Raw genomic sequence first — 21,719 nt, 5'->3', positions numbered from 1 at the left:
AGCATGGTTTATATGTTACAGCTGGCATATTAGCGAGCCAGAGATCTTTCCCAGCTCTAAATCCAGAGGCTCCCCAATAGTCTTTTTGTTTCAGGTGTCTCCTTCAAAGAGAATCAAATTAGGTGGCCACTTTAATTATAATGAGAATGGAAAATAATACTTAATAAAGCTAAGGAAAGATACTAACTTTGGGAAGGATCACCTTTGTGGTCTTTAATACGTTCTCTTTCTGTAGCCTCTTGGTGTCCTTAATACTATGTTCAGGTATTCCTATTTCCTCCAATAGTATGTACTCACAGGACTGACTTTACTCATAGGCAAAATAAACATTTACCTGTTTGATGTGATTTTAGGATCCTAGCAAGTTTCTGCCTTGCTCATGTTTGTCCCACTCTTTGGCCAATTTCACATTTCATTTCTGAAATTTTCTCAAAGGAGCTTCATTCCTTTACTTAAGGTTTTGGCTACCATGAAAAGCAAATTCCTCTGGGAGAGGTCAACTTGAACTTGTTTTCAGACTTTTGCTTTTTTCAAAACAAGAATGTTTTCTTTCTTGAAAGCAGGTTTTATAAAATTATCTTGGGCACCTGATTTGGAAAATAAACTGTTGAGGAGACAGTAGGATACAGAACTTTGAGGCTAAGGTACCAGATGACAAATCACTCATTGATCCCTGTGGTGTCAGACCTATGGTGGAAGTATTGATCAATCAATCTACTGCCTCTCCCCCTCTGCTTAACCCTGAATGCTATCTTATGTAGCAGATTTCTAATAATGTCTTGCACTGACTTAGCTTTTTACTTGTGGCCCCTTCTTGCTGCTCATTTGCCCAAAATGACTCAGGTTCCAGATGGATAAGAAGATGGAATCTGATGGTACTACTGGGGTCTTGGTAGGAAGGATCAGAGAGGAAGGCAGCAGAAGGCAGAGTTTAGAATCAAAGGACATGGTAAAAGGTGAGCTGGAGTTGAGTGGTATCCTGGAGATTGGCTTATCATTAATTAAGGCAAAATTAGTGGTTTGGTAATGTTCTCTACAACAGTGAGATTCTGTTCGTAAAGTATGTTAAATTAATCATTTATTGCACATTTACTACAATACAAATACATTTTTACTTCTTGCAAATGTAATTTAATTATAGTATTTAATTTAATTATAGTATTCTTAACTTAATATAAAAATATTCATCTCTTATCGTGTACTCAAGCCACAGGATGGAATTCCATGAGGATGGAAAGGGGGAAAAGGAAGGAAAGGAAGGTTTATTAAGTGCTTACTATGACCCAGGCATTGTGCTAAGTGTTTTATAAATGTTATCTCATTTGCTCTTCACAACCAGCAGGGGAGGTCGATGCCATTATTATTGTTTCACAGTTGAGTAAACTGAGGCAGGTAGCGGTTAAGTGATGCGCAAGGTCAGTTTTGAACTCGGGTCTTTCTGATTCCACACCTAGCTCTCTAGTCTGCCACATGGTTATAGAAATTGTAGTTGGGAATGACAGGAAGAATTCCTATAAAATTTAAATCTTCTAATACTTGGGGACATTCTTTATCAGTCATTTTTGGAAGTCTTGCATCAGTTTATGAAATCTTAAGACTATTTTGAGAATTTCATTTTATCAATCAGAATTTTCCCTCTTTAATACTGTTCTTTTCTCTACCCTTCACTTAATCTATGTAAGTCACAGCCAAATCTGCCTCTACATCCCTCAATCTCTCCCTAAAACAACAGTCCTCCATTTCCAAGTCTTGGCTAGGTATCTCCAGGAGTAGGTAAAATATAATATGTCTAAAGTAGAAACCCTCTTTTTTTTTTTTTAGTCTGCTCTTCCTCTAACCTCTTTTTCCCTGATTTCCCATTTTCCCAATCACTCAGGCTTGAAAAGCCATGGATTCAGCTTTTCATGTTTGATTCTCCGCATTCCTATGTTAGCAAGACCTTTTAGGCTATTTTTGTAGTAATTCTTTTTCATGTGTGCCTTCCTTCCTTTCCCACTACAACTCTTACCTTAAATAAAGTCTCATCTTACTTCATCCAGGAATTGGCTCCCTGCTTCCAAGGACTCCCCACTTCATTCTTCATACTATTGCCAGTGCAATGTTACTTATCTGTGGGTCTGTTTGTGTCGCTCCCTTATTCCAGTATCTTTAGGACCAAGGTGCCAATCACAGGCCAGCTGGCCTCTTACAAACCAAAATAAGATATAGTTAGAAAATAGTTGACAAGATAAATAAAAATACAATAAAATATAGATTGTTCTTGTTAGTCAGTGTTCCTTTTATAGGGTATATTTTACTGACCCCTGTTTTCATTTGATTTTGATGTCACTGTCTTGAGTCTTCCTATTTCGTGCTATTTACTTCTCTGATTCTTAGTTTCTTCTTCTGTGACAAGAATAGGGACACTTGTGGGGACCCTCGGTCTTGTTATCTTGAAGGTCCCATTCAACTCTAAATGTAGATCCTTTGGTCATATGATTCTTGGAAGGAAATTTGAGGCTGGAGTTCCCACTTCTGAGGTTTCCTAGTGGAGTTTCTTGGGCAGGCCATTTAATCCCTTCAGATTCTTCAACTGTCAAATAGGGACAATGATAATACTTCCATTACCTTCGTCATGAATGAATTTTGGACTTTATTAAGTACTCTGTAAATGTAAGTTAATGTTATTTCCTCCCCCCAATCCCGGATAGTTAACTTCATGATGTCAGAGAGGACTTTTTACATATTTCTTAATATGTAAGATAATTAAATTCTTGCTAAATTGTTGAATAATAATGAAAGCTATTATGTAACCCAATGGATTGAATTATTATTTAATTTCTTCTTGAAAATTATGAAGAAATCTATATACTTAGGTTAAAACACAGTCACTCCGATTCAATATAATAATTGCTCTTCATAAGATAAAGAGTAATATCTCTCTAAGAAAAATGTCATTTGGAAGTTGGGGTTGTCATAAGGGAAGCACTCGATGAGTGAAGGAAAAAGATAATGTCTCTTCATATTTTAATGAGATTTTGTCAGAGTGATGGCCAATTAATAAACAAAATGAGAAGTTCTGGGTGTAGTAGGCCTGGTGACTTTTTGCCTGAAGAAATGAATAGGATTTTGTTGTAGTGATGTTATCTACCAGAAAGAAAGTGTTCTAAGTAAAATGGGGTTGTAAGGGAATATAAGTAATCCCATCACAGGCAGCAATGAGAGTTGGGAATAAATTTTGAGATGCCTATGGTAGAGATGATATTTAATTTTTTTTATTTTTTTAAGAGTATAATTGTATTTTATTTTTAACTCAAGATTTTATTTCAAAACCAATTTGAATATTGATATATTATACTTGCCCAACAATTGTTGGCATTTAACACTGTTTGAACATGTAAATGTCATAGAACAATTTTTAGTCCCTTATTCAAAATGGCTCATCAGAATTTTTTTTTTGGTATTTTATTTTTTATGATATTTTTTAAAAATCAGTTAATATGAAAGAAAAACAACTATGGACAATCAAAAGACTGAGTTCTAATTCTGCTTTTATTATTATTATTATTAATTTATTAAATAGATTTCCTCATCAGTAAGATAAATCTACCAAGATCACATCAGCTGTAGCATTTAATGATCTTTGAAAGACTATATAATCATTTTGCTAATAGAACAGTTTAGTAATGAAGATAAATAAATCATAAGTTTGTTTTCCATTAATTTGTGAATCACATTTTTTTTAAAAGTACACACTTGTTTCCTCTGTTATTTTAATAAAATTCCTTATTTTAAAAAAATTGGGATCATATGTGGTGTCATTAGACTTCTCCATTCTCTCTTCCTTTGTTACCCTAAATAGGTATCACCTAGTAAGAAAACTACCAAAAGAGGCTCAATGTCAAGGAAGAGTAACTTTACCTTAATTTTGTATTTCCTAACTTAATTCAGTGACAGAAATATTTTTTAAAAAAACTTTAAAAGTAAAATAAGTTCTTGTATTTAGTTAAAGTATATCTCTAAACCACAAAGTGAGACTCAATTTATTCATTTAAATTTGTGCATATGACAGTTTCTCTCCAATCTAAAGGGAAGCCTTAATATATGATCTTAAATGAAACTCAATAAAGTTACTGTAGTGTGTGTCTCCAGGGAGATATGTTGTGTTATTGTCAAGGCTTGTCTCCAAAGGGCTATATTTTTCTTTTCCATTCCCCACCCAAATAAATTATTACTTCTCTCTTTTATATGCCTCTCTTTTTTTTTTCTGCCTTTGCTCAATTTCCAGGTCATGAATAATGAAAAAGTGATGAGTAGAGAATTGTCTCCTGAGATATTATTTAAATCATCATATATTTTAAAATTTCTATTTCTTCTCTCCTCCCCATAATACCATGAACTGAACCTAAGAATATCATGTTCCTCTGTAAGTAAAAAAAAAAAAATTTTCAAGGGGGAAATGTAAGCACCTGCTCAGTGCTAATAACCAGATCATTGGAGATAAGTCATGGTAAGAAAGAAGAGAACAAGCATTTATTAGGTGCCTACTGTGCACCAAACACTATTTGATTACTATAACAGCCTTCTACTATGAAGAGAAGTCTAAAAGAAGCCCTTCACGTAGAAGGAATTTTGAATTATGTTACACATTGAAAACATAAAGATGACAAAGGTTTGACCTATGGTTTAAAGCTTAAACATCCTTTCCATCAGTTCCATCTTCCCTTCTGCCTTGCCAGAAGCTTACTAGGTGTTTTTATTCTTAACATAACTTCCATTCCCTCCACACTTCAGTTCTTTCACAGACCATCATCCCTACGCTAGATACACTCTCTTCCCTTCCTCATTTTTGTGATGCTTGATGTACCAATTGAACTCTCCACTGCCCTCTTCTCTCAAGTCTCTTGCTTCCTTATTCTGGAGCTGATTATTCCTTGCCATGATTATTCCCACCATCTGCTGCCTTTGCTCTTACATCCCTGTGCTGCTGAATGAAACTAAGTGGATCCACTACAGATTTTTTTAAACATAATTTAACTGGGTCTTCACTATAGCAAGACAGGCCTTTTTCCACCTTCCTAATCAGTTCACTTTCCTACTCACCAGAGTAACTTTTCCAAATCTTTTCACCCATCCCATAGCTCCTTTTTCTCAATCTGAGAATTTTACCTTCTATTTCACTGAAAAAATTGAGACTGTTAATGAATTGGATATAAGCCCTTTGATTCTGAATCCATGCCATTTTCTACAACAAAATGAGGCTTGAGATAGAAGTATCTACTTTCTTTTAAAGCAAGTCAAAGGTGAATTTACCAATTTTTTTTCCTTAGACACAAATATCAACAAAACAAAAGCCATATTTAATACTGTAACTCTAACCCAATCTCAACCTTTCTGGAAAATAATACATCACACACATATAATTATTCAAACTTAGAAGAAACTCATGAATTATAAGCCATTGTCACTTGACTAGAAGTGGAGATGATTTCTGCCCCTGGCTGTCCTTAACCAGAAAGGCAGTACTTATGGCCTTCAATCGATTGTTTCAAACCACTATTAGCCCTCTAAAATCAGAGCTGAGTAGTCTTGCTGTAGATCTCACTTAGTGTGACCCTTACCTTGCACTTTATTACAGCTCTAATGCATTTGTGATACTCTATCATATCATAGTTGTGTTGGTGTCTTACGCATCCATTAGCCTGTAAATTCCACAAGAATGAGAATGTCTTATCTAAACTTCATAGATTACACCTAGTATAAGTGCTTAATTTTATTTTAATTGAGCTATTGAGCCTTTGGAGAGAGACAGGGATGTAGAATGGACTTGAGAGTCATCTGAGTAGAAGAGAAAGTTGAAACCATGTAAGAGAATAATATTTTTACATAGTAAGTGGAAAAGCAAATAGCATATCTAGATTTAAATCCAATTGTTGGCTTTCTTTTTACTGCAAATCAAGCATCCTGAGGGCCCCATACAATTAAATCTAAAATCAATTAATAATCATACAATTACTATATGTAAGAAGTAGGACTTGACAGACTCCAAGGTCAGCCCTTCATGTCACAGTTGCCTTTTAATATGTTAACAAAATGTCACAAAATAGGAATTCAGCACTTTTTTTTCCCTATTTTTGCAAGGGTATTTTGCAGGGAAGAACTGCATACATCCCGGATGCTATACAGTTCACAGTGTAACAACAAAGTTTGAGGATCCAAAAATAAGGATATATGCTATAAAATGTGTTGTCAACTTTCTTCCCTGCATTCAACATTCCTAGCCTTCTCATAGCAAATTCTTCTTCTCAACAGGGAATAATTCTTTGAAATTCTTCAATAAATAAAAATACATATCTTGAATGTTACGTCTTTTCTTCCACACAGCCCCTGTGAAGTAGGAATAATCTGTACCTTACATTTTAAAGTCAAAGAGATTTTTAAAATAGAATTGCAGAGTGATCCCCTGAGGAAAAGCCAGAACTAGGACCAGTGCCTCCTAACATATTATTAGTCATGTATCCATGTTTGGCTTCTTGTATGATTTATCTGATAGCACGTTTCCTCCTTTCTAAAAATATTCTTCAAAAACTAAAAACAGTATCTTGTTTTGAATTATAGGACATTTGTCAAAAAGAAAATCCCAGTGTTCTCTATACTAGATTATGTAGTCATAATTGCCCCAAATTAATTTCATGGTAATTTTGCTAACAAATTATTATATAGTTTATATGTAATATATTTATTAGTTAATTTGATATTAATATTAATAAATATATTTAAGATTTGAAATTCAAAAAACTTAATTGGATCACAACCTCAATCAGAAGATAGTTTGGTTTAACATTCCATATTGAACTGATCTTTATTAACTTTCACCTGAAAAAATCATTTCAGAAATGTTAAAGTTAAAAATAGTATAATTTTTTAGAGCTAAAGATGCTGCTGCTAATCCACCATTATGAAATCATGTGATTGGGGTTGTTTATTTTTTTCAGTAGTTGTAATGAATTATGCTGAAGCATCTACAAATTTGCCTTGCTGTCAGCAACCTATATTTGCTATAGTGTTATAATCTATAGTTCCTGAGATGATTGAGCAAATACAGAAATATAGTTTGTGGATAGGAAATAAAAGAAAACTTAATTGTCCCATGCAGTAATCAAATCAAAATTTGCATTCTCTGTGTAAAATGTAAAATATTTCAGTTTTTAAAAAGCCACATGCAGAATCTTAGTTGTCTTGGATTCTTATTAAATGACAGAAAGAAAATCAAATAAATAATTCACCTAAATGGATGTCATTAACCAAAGAAAAGCAGGTTAGTCCTTTTTTTGTTTTAATTCATTATTAACTATGATCCCATAGTTTTTTTCACACATTGAAATACACATATGTCTTTCTCATTATATGATGCATACTTCTGTTTGGAATTTTATAAAATTTATTTGCTGATATGTATTTTTATTTCTTCCAAAAAAATTCTTCAAAGTCTAAAAACCATATTTCTATTCTGAGTTACATTACATTTATCAAAGGGAAAATTGAGTGCCTGAAGAGCTAAAGGCTGGTGTGAAAATAAATTATTAACCAGATTCGGCCATCCAAGAATCAAAAATAATCAAAAGGAGATTACAATTAGTAGTTACCTCAAAAAAAAAGTAAATGATTTCTTGATGCTTTTAAGTAACTTTGACTGTTTTCCTCTTAAATGCTTTGTGAATCTTGTTTCCTAATACTATTTTTTTTCCAAACAATGCCATAAAATCCTAATATAGTTCCTTTGACAGCCAAAAAGGCAAGATTGGAAGAAGAGGGTAAAGGTGAGAGTAATCACTGTGTTATGTCCCTCAGCACTGAACCAAGAGAATAAATCATGTAGAACTGAAATGTGGGAAAATGTTGCTTCAAGTACAAAAATACGAGTGTGTGAGAGCCAGGTTCTAGTGAACTTATTGAGAGATGGAGACATATTCTTCCAGACCTTTAGTGAGTCTGTCTTACTAAATTGCAGGGTGAGCAAACAGTCACTAATTAATATCATATCCATGTTTTTAATTGACTTTTTTCTTCTTCTATCAATTGTATTCCCATTTATATCTTCTTGAATTATTTATCTCAATCCTTTTTTTAAAAAACTTGGCTGAATGAAAAATTAATAAGGAAATTACTAATGAAGAATAGTTTTATGTAATATAATGAAAATATAAACTTTTATTCAGCTATATATTTTTTGCTTTGTTTCATTTCTAGAACTTTAAACTAGGACTATCTAGATGACTGACCTTTGTACTAAAATTTAGAGATAATGCTTTTAACCAAGCTTGTGGATATAGTTGGCCACAATGCCTAATTAGTCAGATTAATTAAACAGGAAGCTATGATATGGCACTGTGCCTTTCCCTAAGAGTCCAAACAAAGGTAGTTCTGTCTACAAACTTAGGCCTTCCTTTCTCTTTTCCTCAGCATTGACCTTCTGATATTCCAGGATTTCCAGTGTCCAATAATCTCTTTGTCCCACCCCCATCCTAATGGAGTGGTGACCCAATATCCAAGATTTCCTCCCCCATTTCCAAGTTAGTTCATCTTAAAAAGTTGCTTGCTAGGGCACATTTTGTGATACTTACCCAAAACACAAGATTTAATGAATCCTTTGTTCACCTCATATCCCCTATACTACTAATAAGAAATTTTTATTGAAATTATAAGAATTATAAGAAAGAAATATAAGAAATATAAAGAAATTATAAGAAATTATTCAAAGGGGGGATTGCAGATACAACATATATTGATTAACTACTCTTTCCTTGTTTTTTGATGCTTGTACTCCCTTACAATCTGTTTGCACTGAGTGTCTATGGGAGTTAATTATTAGCCATTTTTTAAAAATTGATAACTAAATTTGCTTTTCTCAGGTAATTTGGAATTAGCCTTATAAACATTTAAAACATGAATCTGATTTATTTTATAGACTTTCTTTTTTTGATTGATGTTAAAGGATAAATGAATCAGTAATTTTTTAAAAAGTTAACATTTATATGGTGCTTCAGGGCTTATTACATACCTAGGAGTTATGGGTTCCTAGATCTAAACCTGTGAAAGGCAAATTAGAAGCCCTCTTTCAGTTCCAACTTCCTGTCTTTATGAATGAGGAAACTGAGATTCAGAGAGCTTAACGAATTTCCTCCACAATTTGCCTGGGTAGAAAGCATTAAGTAATAATGTAAATCTAAGTCCTCTCATGGCAGAGGCTTTCTCCACTCTACCATGAATGAGATACCAGACACTATTCCTATTTTTTAAAGAAAACTGATGCTCCTATAGCTTTATATGGCTTTCCTGATAGTCATACAGTGCATATTCATCAAAGATGGATATCAATTCAAGAATCTCCTGTTTCCCAATACTCATACTCCCTGTTAACATAGCAAACGTTTCCTCCCTCAACCTCAAAACCAATGTCAGCAACACTGTTTAAGTCTTAATATATCCACAGGCGGCCTGTGTTTTCTTAGACTACAAATTGCATTTTTAAAAATATTCTTAGCCCTCTATATACTATCTACAAGATTGCTAAGGGGAAAAAAAACAAACATCTTTTAAGTGTCCATAATTCTCAACAGGGAGGGAGCCTGTGAAAAATAACTTGGTTTCCTTTTCTCACTGTTTTAAGCAGTCAGAGCACTTTCACAGACTCCTTTATTTATTATGTTTATAATTTATAGATAAAATCAATTCTTGTTTATTCACATGCATATTTGTGGCAAGTATTGGTGGGAAAGCCAGTGGCAGTATAAAGAAAGAGATCTTGCTTCCTTTTCCCTTCTCCACTCCCTTCTTCGAGGAGGATAAAGAGTAGGAAGGAACATGTACTGATAGGAAAAGGATTTACTTTACCATAAAACACTGAATTGGGACATATACCACAAAGGGGGAAAAAACACACAAAGGGAACATAGAAGTAGTTTATAGCACCGGAGACTTAAAGCTAAAAGGGACCTTACAGATAAATTTAGTCTAGGGTTCTTTTTTTTGGGGGGAGGGGTTATATGTGGATTGTTTTTGTTTTTGTTTTTAATTTTTTATTATAGCTTTTTATTTACAAGATATATGCATGGGTAATTTTTCAATATTGACCCTTGCAAAACCTTCTGTTCCAACTTTTCCTCTCCTTCTCCCCACCCCTCCCCTAGATATCAAGTAGACCATTGCACGTTAAATATGTTAAAGTCTATGTTAAACACAATATATGTATACATATCTATATAGTTATTTTGCTACACAAGAAAATTCGGACTTAGAAATTACCTTAGAAATAAGGTAAAAATAACCTTAGAAGGAAATCAAAAATTCAAGCAAACAAAAACAGGGATTGGAAATGCTATGTTGTGGTTCGCACTCATTTCCCAGAGTTCTTTTGCTGGGTCTAGCTGGTTCTCTTCATTACTGAACAAATGGAACTGATTTGGTTCATATCTCATTGTTGAAGAGGGCCACGTCCATCAGAATTGATCATCATACAGTATTGTTGTTGCCGTGTATAATGATCTCCTGGTTCTGCTCATTTCACTCAGCATTAGTTCCTGCAGGTCTCTCCAGGCCTTTCTGACATCATTCTGCTGTTCATTTCTTACAGAACAATAATATTCCATAACATTCACATTACCACAATTTATTCAGCCATTCTCCAATTGATGGGCATCCATTCAAGTTCCAGTTTCTAGCCACTACAAAAAGGGCTGCCACAAACATTTTTGTACATGTAGATCCCTTTCCCTTCTTTAAGATGTCTTTGGGATATAAGCCCAGTAGGAACACTGCTGGATCAAAGGGTATGCACAGTTTGATACCTTTTTGAGCATAGTTCCAAATAGCTCTCCAGAATGGCTGGATGTATTCAAAACTCCACCAACAATGTATCAGTGTCCCTGTTTTCCCACATCCCCTCCAACATTCTGCATTATCTTTTCCTGTCATTCTAGCCAATCTGACAGGTATGTAGTGGTATCTTAGAGTTGTCTTAATTTGCATTTCTCTGATTAATAATGACTTGGAGCATCTTTTCATATGACTAGAAATAGTTTCCATTTCTTCATCTGAGAATTGTCTGTTCATATCCTTTGACCATTTATCAATTGGAGAATGGCTTGATTTCTTATAAATTATATATTTATATATATATATGTATATATACATATATATGTATGTATAGGAAATGAGGCCTTTTATCAGAATCTTTGACTGTAAAAATGTTTTCCCAGTTTATTGCTTCCCTTCTAATCTTGTCTGCATTAGTTTTGTACAAAAACTTTTTAACTTCATATAATCAAAATTTTCTATTTTGTGATCAGTAATGATCTCTAGTTCTTCTTTGGTCACAAGTTCCTTCCTCCTCCACAGGTCTGAGAGATAAACTATCCTGTGTTCTCCTAATTTATTTATAATCTCATTCTTTATGCCTAGATCATGAACCCATTTTGACCTTATCTTGGTGTACAATGTTAAGTGTGGATCAGTGCCTAGTTTCTGCCATGCAAATTTCCAATTTTCCCAGCAGTTTTTGTCAAATAGTGAATTCTTATCCCAAAAGCTGGGGTCTTTGAGTTCGTCAAACACTAGATTATTATAGTTATTTAGTCTAGGGTTCTTTTACTAAAACAAAAATTATTTTCCCTCCTTTTTACCATGCTTCCTCCCAAGAAGTTATGTCATGAGCAAATATGTTAGTAGTGGAGGAAACAACTGATAGATCACCAGAAGTGTCAAGGCAGCCAGAGGTAATGGGACAGTGAATGGAGATTATTGAGGTGCTATACAGAGCCATAATTTATTCAATTGATTTTTTCAATCTCTTCATGACCCCATTTGAGGTTTTCTTAGCAAAGGTCCTGGAGTGGTTTGCTATTTTCTTCTCCAGTTTTTTTTGACAGATGAGGAAACTGAGACAAACAGGGTTAACTAATTTGTCTGAGGGCCACATAGCTAGTAAGTATCTGAGGTCGGATTTCAGAGAACTCAGGAAGATGAATCTCCCTGGCTCCCATTCTAATATACTCTCTATTGTACCGTCTAGCTGCCCTTCAGAGCTATAACTAGATCAGATCAGGGAGGGCTTTACAGAATGCAAGCATCTCTAAGAGTAATACCATTCCTGGCCCTTCTCCATGCCTTCTCTACATCTCATGGGTCTCTACTTGCAGGATTAGAGCAACCAGGTTTCCTATCCCTTCATTTCCTGGCTGCTACCACCATTGGTCCCATTTCCATGGGTATAACGATCAAATGATATGATAAAATACTTATAAAAGCAAATTTATTGTTTGTAAAGTCCTATATAAGTAGGTTATTACTGAAAATTTAAAATATTAATTTAGCTGAAATGATGTCAAAATTCTAATTAAGATTAACTAATTTGAGCATTTAGAGATGGAAGATTACTAAAGTTCATAGGCCCCTAAAGTCCCATTTACATGTTTTATTTATTATTTAATTGTTATTATTACTCTTATTGTTATTGGTATGTTACGATGATTACTCAAGATTTAAAAGGCCATTCTGATGTTGAAAGAAATTAGATGACTGTCAATGAACCTGATCTTTAAAAATTAATGAAAGGACAGTATCATTCAAAGATTGATTCTGGTAATATAAAAAAAATGTGTTTTATAAGATTTTATAATCGTATGTCTAATCATTAATTCTATCAGCAATAATACTTCAGTTCCAGAATAGCTTTATTTACTGAATTCTCAAGGATATTTAGGGGTTTATATTTGTATTTTGGGAATCTGTTATCTTTTAATTTAAGGATCTCAAGCTTCTGATGTAACATTCTGGTCACTTGAAAAAATGTCTTTGGCATATGCTAAATTTTGCAACCTATAATAATATGTTGCATAGTTTCTACCACTTGTGTACAAAATCTTCATTGATCAGTATCTGAGCTCCTTAAGAATGACTTTTCTCGAATCTCTGTAACAATTATTAGAGCTTGTATCACTATAATAAATCCCTGCTTTTACGTAAAAATTCTCATGATTTAGCAAATAATTTTTATGATTTTTTGATATATTTGACATAACATTGATAGAATTTATATAGCTATCACTCAGAGGGCGGGAGGACTTTTTCTTTGCTTTCTTGGATCTTATTTTTTTTATAGCCTTGATGGTTATTATTATCACTGTTATCTTGTTATATTCATCTTTTTAGATGGTGCTTGAAATGGTCTGAAAGTAACCAAATTGCTGCTTTGTAATATTATATTTGTTTTGTAAGTGGATAAAATAATTGATTTTTTTGTAATTGGATACAATTATTGGAATATAAATTCATCTTCGTTAGACTCATCAAAAGCATCTTTGGGACTGCTCCAATAGAATACCTGACAACAGAGATGATTTATGCCTCAATCCTTTCCCACATAATGTTGATAACTCCCTTAAGGCAACTGTGTTTTGAAAGCTTTTCATTCCATATAGTTTGGAGATTGTTAGTATAAGATATGTTGGCAACTGTTAAAAAAAAAAACTTTAAATTTAAAATTTTTGTGTCACTGTTTTATCTGGATGATTATAAACAAGAGTTCTGTCTGAAAGGCTGCTCCGATGTCAGTGGTTTATTTATAGGATTCTATTATTATTATTAATTTTAGAGTAAATATATGTATTTTTTTCCAGTTGGGGAATGGCGGTCAATGTGTATTCTACCTCGATAACCCAAGAGACTATGAGCAGACATGACATCATTGCATGGGTGAATGACATAGTATCTTTAAACTACACAAAAGTGGAACAGCTTTGTTCAGGTAAGAAATTGTCCCTAAAGTACTGCTTAAATGTTTATTGGATCAGTCAAAGTATAATTTCATATACTCTATATTATATCTTTGGTATGAAAAAAACAAAAACATGAGTGGACACGAATTAATAAAGAGGAAATAGAAAAACTAGTCTACAACTGAAGAACATTATGAAAAAAAGATATTTGAAAGAAAATTATAGAGAGTGAAATGATCAAGGTATATGCATTATAGAAGACAAAAATCTATAATTAAAAAGAAATGTTACTGATAAAGCAGGAGCAGGTTACAGAAAGCTGGGTAAGATCTTGATTAAAGTTGAACCATTTTTGAAAATTAGATTTAACTTTATCAAAGAAATAAAGGTCATTCCCTGGGAAAGCAAAATATATTGTCTTCCATGAATTCAGATTTCTTCACTGGGATCTCTCTGCCTCTGAATTCTAGACCAAAAGTCATAAATGGAAAATAGGACTATGTCATTGATCTAAATACATTAATAAAAAATGAAGTGGAATCTAGCCAATTTGAATATTCAGCTGAAGAAAATGTTTTCAGTTTGTCTTTTAATTGCCTTTTTCTCCAGTTTAAAGGAATTTGTTTCAAGAGGTCATATTAAAAAGAATTAGAAAAATTCTGTTAGGAGAAAATTCTAGATCTGTTTTCTAACTACCATAGGTCAGCAAGGTGGTACAGTAGGTATTAGAGTGCTGAATTTGGAGTAAGGAAGGCTCATTTTTCTAAGTTCAAATATAGCTTCAGACACTTATTAGGTATGTGATCCTGAGTAAGACATTTAATCCTATTTGCCTCAGTTTCCTCATCTGTAAAATAAGCTGGAGAAGGAAATGGCAAACAACTCCAGTATCTTTGCCAAGATGTCCCCAAATGAGGTCAATTGAATAACAAAAAAAATTTATATATTTTCACATAATTAAAATTTATCTTATACTATACTTCATCTAATCTTTTTTTTTCTTTATACCATTAGGTATACTTACATCTATATATGTGAATATGTTTACTTTTATTTATCAATTTTGGAAATTTTCTTTTTTTTAATGATAATAGATTTTTATTTTTCAAAATACACACAGATAGTTTTCAATATTCACCCTTGCAAAAACCTTGTGTTCCAAATATTTCTCCTTTTGTATCTCCCTCCCCCAATCCCTAGAAAAAATAATACAATATAGGTTGAACAGTTTCTCATAAATAATGTTCCTTTTCATATCCAGTGCTTTACTACTGAAAGAATTCTCTAAATATATTTCCACATTTGTCATACTGTGTTTAGAAAATCATTTCAAAAGGGGAAAAGTCAAGCAAACTAACAACAAAAAAGTGAAAATGCTGTTATTATGCACATTCAGTCTTAATCATTCCCTCTCTGGATGTGGATGGCTCTTTCCATCACAAGTTTATTAGAACTGCTTTGAATCACCTTATTATTGAAAAGAGCCAAGCCTATCACTTGTTTTGGTTCTACTCATTTCCGTCAGCATCAATTGATGTAAGTTTTTCCAGACTTTCCTGAAATCAGCCTGCTCATTTCATATAGAACAATAATATTCCATTACATTAATTTACAAATATTCTTATGGCTGTTCCAGTGACAAAATCCTTCATATTGGATGGTACAGTACAGGTTTTGGGATTACCTGTCCACCAAGTTTCAAGCAGCATTATATTAGGATTCCTACGAATTATTTTCCTAAATTTCAGATCTGTCCTTATCACTCACTTAATCTCTTTGGGTTCCAAATATATCATCTCCTTTGGAATTTAAAGCCCATCACAACCTGACCTCAGCCTGCCTTCCTGGACTTATCACATGTTACTTTATCCATTTCATCTTCTCATTATTCATCATATCCCATTTTTCCATCTCCATTCCTTTACTTTGATGTTCTCCACTGCTAATATCTACTTCTTAGATTCCCTGATTTCCTTCAAGTCTTAACTTAAACACCATATTAAACCTTTTATGACACTTCCCCCAAATTCCACCAGCTACTATGGTCTCTTCCTTAAATTGCCTTGTATTTATTTTTAATGTATATATCTATGTTTATACACACATATATATACACATAGGGGCAACTAGGTGGTACAGTGGATAAAGCACTAGATCTTGGAGTCAGGAAGATCTGAATTCAAATACGTCCTCAGACACTTGCTAGCTGTGTGACCCCGGGCAAGTCACTTAACTGTTTGCCTCAATTTCCCCATCTGTAAATTGAGCTGGAGAAAGAAATGGCAAACCATTCCAATATCTCTGCCAAGAAAAATCCAAATGGGGTTGCAAAGAATAGGATGTGATTGAAATGATTGAACAACAAATGTATACATACATACATATATCCAAACACAAATTATTCTTCCTGTCACCTGTACTTCTTATGGCCAATGACTATGATTTTTGTCTTTGTATGTACAGTGCCTATTACAAGGCCTAGCACATAGTTTAACACAGTTTCTAGCACATAAGTGCTTAGGAAATGCTATTTTTGACTCAGTGGGTGCTTAATGAATGCTCTTTTTGATTGATTGGTGGTAAGAGACTGTAATGTCACATAGTATGGATGATTTTCTTTGGAGTCAGGGAAGGAGAGACAGAGACAGAGAGAACCTGACTCAGAGAGACTGATTTTGGCGCGTGCGCACGTGTGTGTGTGTGTGTGAGAGAGAGAGAGAGAGAGAGAGAGAGAGAGAGAGAGAGAGAGAGAGAGGTTATTTTGTGTGTGATTTATTCCCTGGCTATAAAAGACCTACAACTAGAAAAGATCTTGGAGCTCTTTAGCTGAACTCACTTACTTTATAGATGAAGAGACTGAGGTCCAGAGTCTAAGCCATTTGCCCAAGGTCACACTAGTAAAGAAACGTGAAGAATTCAAACCCTGCTCCTCCAACTTCAAGGCTAGTCTTTCCACCATATTATATTGCCTCTCTCTTTTCCTTTTTACTTCATCTCCCAAGTTCGTTCCATCCTTATTTCAGATAGCTCAGCCCCCTCCTCCTGCCTAGCTCTCTGACCTCACAAAGCCCTTTGTTTTCTAACTTCATGATGCATTTAGCTGAAAATATAAATAACTAATTACTCTGTGTGTCATGTCCCCCTATCAATATACCGTGCAAGAAAACAGTGAGCTATGCAGACTAAATTTGTATCTGTTCTGTCTAGCATACCATTTAATACCCTCTTATTGTGTTTTTCAATCAGATTTGAACTATTTCAGTTTCTCATAAATAATGTTCCTTTTCATATCCAGTGCTTTACTACTGCAAAAAAAAAACCTGAATTTAAGATTTGTTTTGATTTGACTATTGCAAATTGATATCTTCATTTCTACAAAGTTACTTATTATCCTGGTTTCTAAATACTTATGTTTGAATCCTGGAAGGATCCTTTTTAATTTCTCCACACACACACACACGCACACACATTTCCTCTATTGCTAGGAGACTGCCCTAACTAATACTAAAGTTAACATTAGTTTTTTTTAGCACATAAAAAGCTAAAATGCAGCATCTCACTTATTTAATTTCCATGCAATACCATATTTCTTTCTCTCAAATGTAGCTGCACACATACACACAAGCTTCTTAATGGAAGGAAGGTTGACATGGGAAGGTAGATAACACTTGGAAATAGATAATAATGTGTAAAATAATGAAATTGACTCAGTATTTTCACCTAATATTAAAGTGCAAGAGTGTAAACTTATGAGTTTTTTTCTTTGAACATTAAATCTGGGACATGAAATCATTTGCATATTAAGTTTGCTTTTCTTTCTTAACACTAAAAGTAAAAACAAGAAGCAGCAAACCTAAAATCCAGGTTGTGAGGCATTAAGAGAGATGCTATCTACAAAAAGAATATTAAATGCAATAAATTATCCAAATGCTTCTTGCTCAATCTGATGTGGTTTTGAAAGTGGTTCATACTTTTATGTTTTCCATGGATTGTACCTACACATAATTTCAGATTGGTTCAGCTTGAAGAACATGTCACTATTCTGATTAAATACTTGTACAAAATATTTGGAATATGTTTATCAATTCATATCACTAAAATTATTTTAATAAACATTTACTAAGCACCCATTCTATGAAAAGGCATACTAGGCATTGGGGATATAAAAACAAGCACAGTCTGGTTCTTGAGGATGATCTGGATTGCAAACAGGTGTCTGGGGGTGGAAAGAAGGCAACACAAAAATAATTATGCTACAAGAAAAAGTATAATAATAAGCTTTTTGCCCTCTTTCCTAGCAAAATATTGTAAGAAATTTAAAGTGGAGGGAGTTTTCTTTTCAATGAAGATTTGACAAAGAAGGAATTGTGGATACTTCATGCTGGAAGTTGCACTCGAGTTAAACCTTGAAAAATTAAGTAATAGATGGGAGATATGATTGTCCTTCTATTTATTGATTCCTTATATTGTACTCCAGAGAAATACAACCTAAATTGAGTCTGTTGTGGACTAGTTTAAGAAAATTAAGGATTTGGGCTATACAAAGGGAAGACAAGGGGACATGACAGCTGTCTTTAAGTTATTAAGGAAAGATTCAGCATTTTCTGTTTGTCCCCAAAGGACAAAAAAAAAAGAGCAAAGAGAGGAAATTACAAAAAGGCTGATTTAAACTTGATGTTAGGAGGGAAACAAACAAAAAAACCCTCCCAAAATGTAGAATTGTCCAGAAGTGAAATGGGTTCAAGAGATGATGGGTTCTCATTCTTTGGAGGACTTCAGATGTTGGATGCTCACTTGTTGAGCAAATTATAATGGGAATTCCTTTCTGTTATGGATTGGAGTAAATAGCCAGTGAGGTCCTTCCAAATTCAGTGATTGTCATAGGAATAATTTAAATATCCTAATGAAGAAAGAAGAGGATAATGAAAACAATTATGTTGTTCTGTTTTTTAACATGAAGAACAAAAGTTAACCTAAATTTTTTGAATTACTTATTTTTAAAGAAAATCTTTTTTTCTCCTTTGTCCTTTTCTTTCAGTCTTCATTCCATTTGAGAACAAAAAAATCTATCTCAGTTAATAAGTGTAAGAGCAGTGCCAACAATATATCTTTATCAAAACATACTAAGGCTTATAAAAGGAGTCTGCCAACTTCACTTATAGACTATCCCTTAACCTTTTCCTTGACTCATTCCCAAATTTAATCATATTATCTCAAACTCTAAAATAATCTGATTTGTTTGTATATTTTCTAATGATTAATGAAAGTTCAACCTTTCTCTTCAATTAATCAGCTTGATTTTTCACCCTTGTTCAGTATTTAAAAACAAATGGAAGAAGGCAATGGGAAGCATTTCACTGTGGTTGTTAGAGAACTGGTCTCAGAACCAGGAAGACATAAGTTCAAGCCTCACTTATTACATATCCTTGCTGTGCTACTCTTACTGCTTTAGGCAATTATGTAAGCCTATTAAGCATATTGTAGAAAAAAGCATTGGTAGAGGATATTCACTAATACCAGAAGAATTAAGGTCTCTTTTTCTATTCCCTAACAGGAAATATTTCCTTTCCTAATGCTAATTTATAATTATAATTAATTCCCAGAGGATCAGAGGAACATTGAAGTTACTTCATTTATGAACAACTAATTCAATCCTTAAGAAGACATAGATATTTACAATATTTTAGCTGTGAGATTAATCACAGAAAGAGTTGCTCTCACTGTAACAGATAATATCTTTGTGAACACAGCCCCACACCACTTAATTCAATCAAGATATCTAATAAAATCTCTTTGTAAAACTCTTCTTCATTCTTTCTGTTCTGTTTTCTCTAGACATGATAAAAAAAAGCAACTTCAGTTTCTCTTACACTCTCATACTATACATTACATACATACTCTCTCTTTAGATTTATTCCTCATAAATTCTCTCTGTAAAATCATATGCAAAGAAAGAAGTTTCTTCTTGTCATTTCTTTCTGTTTTCTCCACAAATTTTCCTTAGATCTTCATAAGCACTTTCTTTGACTCCACAGGAAAAAGTGTTTCTAAGAATCAGTTTCCTTTGTAAATCAGCATCCCTGCTCTTAAAAAGAACAGTGTTATAAGGGATCAATTTCATCAAGCTCCAAAACTCTTAGAAAATTTGCAGAAACCATTATTGTAAGCCCAGAAAATTTTCCAGCTTGGGTCCAACAGGTAAGCTTAGATATAGATATTAAGGGAATCCTAAAGGATAGCTTATTCTCAAATTTAAGCAGTTTTCAAGATACATTTAAACAAAGTTATAAATTAAATTAGAACAATTTTTTAAAAGTTTCTTTTTTCTATTGTAACATTATTTTCTATGATTTTTCATTATAATAAAATATAATTTAGTTCATGTTTTGCTGGACTCATGATTTGGGGGTACGGTTGCTCCTTTTAGAGTATAGATTCTTCTCTCCTGATTGATTTGTCCTACTGATACTTAAGGCTTCCTTAACAGTTCCACTTAATAGTTGTTTACTTTTATTTTCAGCGTTCATATTGCCTAACTAACTCACAATTTCATTGAGACGCGTTTTGGCATGGTAGAGTGATAGACAAAGAAAACCTGGGTTCAAATCCTGAATGTAACACTTCCTAAGATCATAACTATGGGAACCATTCTGAATTCTTAAAATAATAACAATATATACTTCCTCTCAGTGCTTCTTCATGTTCACACGTGGCATGCTTTTTGGTTCATTATTTGATTTGATTCATGTGTGATATTTTCTGCCCCTGGAAGTGCTTTTGAATTTGGATATTTATGCTGTGGATGAAGGAGCAGATAGCCCTTAAATAGGAGGTTGTGATAAAAGGGAAAAGGCCATTGGAGGAAGAGGAAGAGAAGAGAGAATTTATAGTAACTTGTTGCCCTCACAGAGAGTATGAAGTTACCTGTGCTCCATGCTGCTCATGGGTACAGCCTGCTGTTTCTCGTTACCATTTTTGGCCATGTCCTTGTTAAATAAGTTGATCCCAGTGTAATACAATGTCCTCAGTACTCTGCTGCTTACAATGATGTCAGGAGGACAGGTTAGAGATGAAATCCATCCAAATGATCTAAATTTAGGCCTCCTACTCATCATCTCTTGCTCTGAAACCAAGTAATGAAACTCTAGGACTATACAAGCTCTGATCTAGAGTTTCTTTACTCTTAGTTTCATTATAATTGTTAGTGCCACAATTAACTTTGTTACATTTGCATATATGTAAATGAAGAGGTGGTTAAGATAATCCACTATCATCTGGATATAGAATGTACTATGTAGTGAGATTTTTTTTTTTGGCTGTTTGATTTACTTTCCTATTTATATTTGGCTTGAGATAATGGCAAAGTTAATTTGCCTTCTTTGAACAGAAGCTATAATAGCTGGCAGTAGAGGCAGGTGGCTCAGAAGTATATTAGATAGAAGGGAGAACTTTCAGCCTCATTTTTTGCATTTGCTGTAATCTACCCATATGTACTCAGCCTATCCACATATACTATCTACAATATTGGACACGGTATTTGATGCTGATTATATATTGAAGGGAGAACTTTCAGCCTTATTTGTTGAATTTGCTGTAAATATTATCTACAATACTGAACACAAATTATTTGATCCTGATTATGTATGGATGCAGTATGTTGAAGAGAGAACTTTCAGCCTCATTTGTAGAATTTGCTGTAGATAATTTACACATATATATTCCTAATCTACCCACATATATTATCTACAATATTGGACACAAGTTATTTGATGCTGATTATGTGTAGACGACAGTATGTCAATTCTAAAATTAGTTCTTGAATTCAACATTATAATCATTCTGATCATTGAAATAAAATAATCTCTTACTACTCTCTTTAATGTTAATACTTTCCATTAAAAACTGGGTTTCATTTTCATTTATTAAGTTGATTTTGTGAATTTTGTGAATCTTTTTTGCCACATA

General features: G+C 33.4%; 1 protein-coding gene across 2 annotated transcripts in view; it reads left to right on the top strand.

The window, feature by feature from the left end:
• Positions 1-21,719, top strand: part of MAPRE2 (microtubule associated protein RP/EB family member 2) — a 193,795-nt gene that overhangs the window by 106,784 nt on the left and 65,292 nt on the right. For both annotated transcript variants that reach the window (XM_012541338.3, XM_003759796.4), the window contains one exon: positions 13,656-13,783. In XM_012541338.3, the coding sequence (XP_012396792.1) occupies positions 13,663-13,783 (121 nt within the window). In that variant the 5' untranslated portion in view covers positions 13,656-13,662. The remainder of the gene's footprint in view (positions 1-13,655; positions 13,784-21,719) is intronic.

The sequence above is a fragment of the Sarcophilus harrisii genome, chromosome 1 (assembly GCF_902635505.1).
Source record: "Sarcophilus harrisii chromosome 1, mSarHar1.11, whole genome shotgun sequence".
NCBI lineage: Eukaryota > Metazoa > Chordata > Mammalia > Dasyuromorphia > Dasyuridae > Sarcophilus > Sarcophilus harrisii.
Note: the sequence above shows the minus strand (reverse complement) of the source record. Positions and strands in the feature narration are given on the sequence as shown.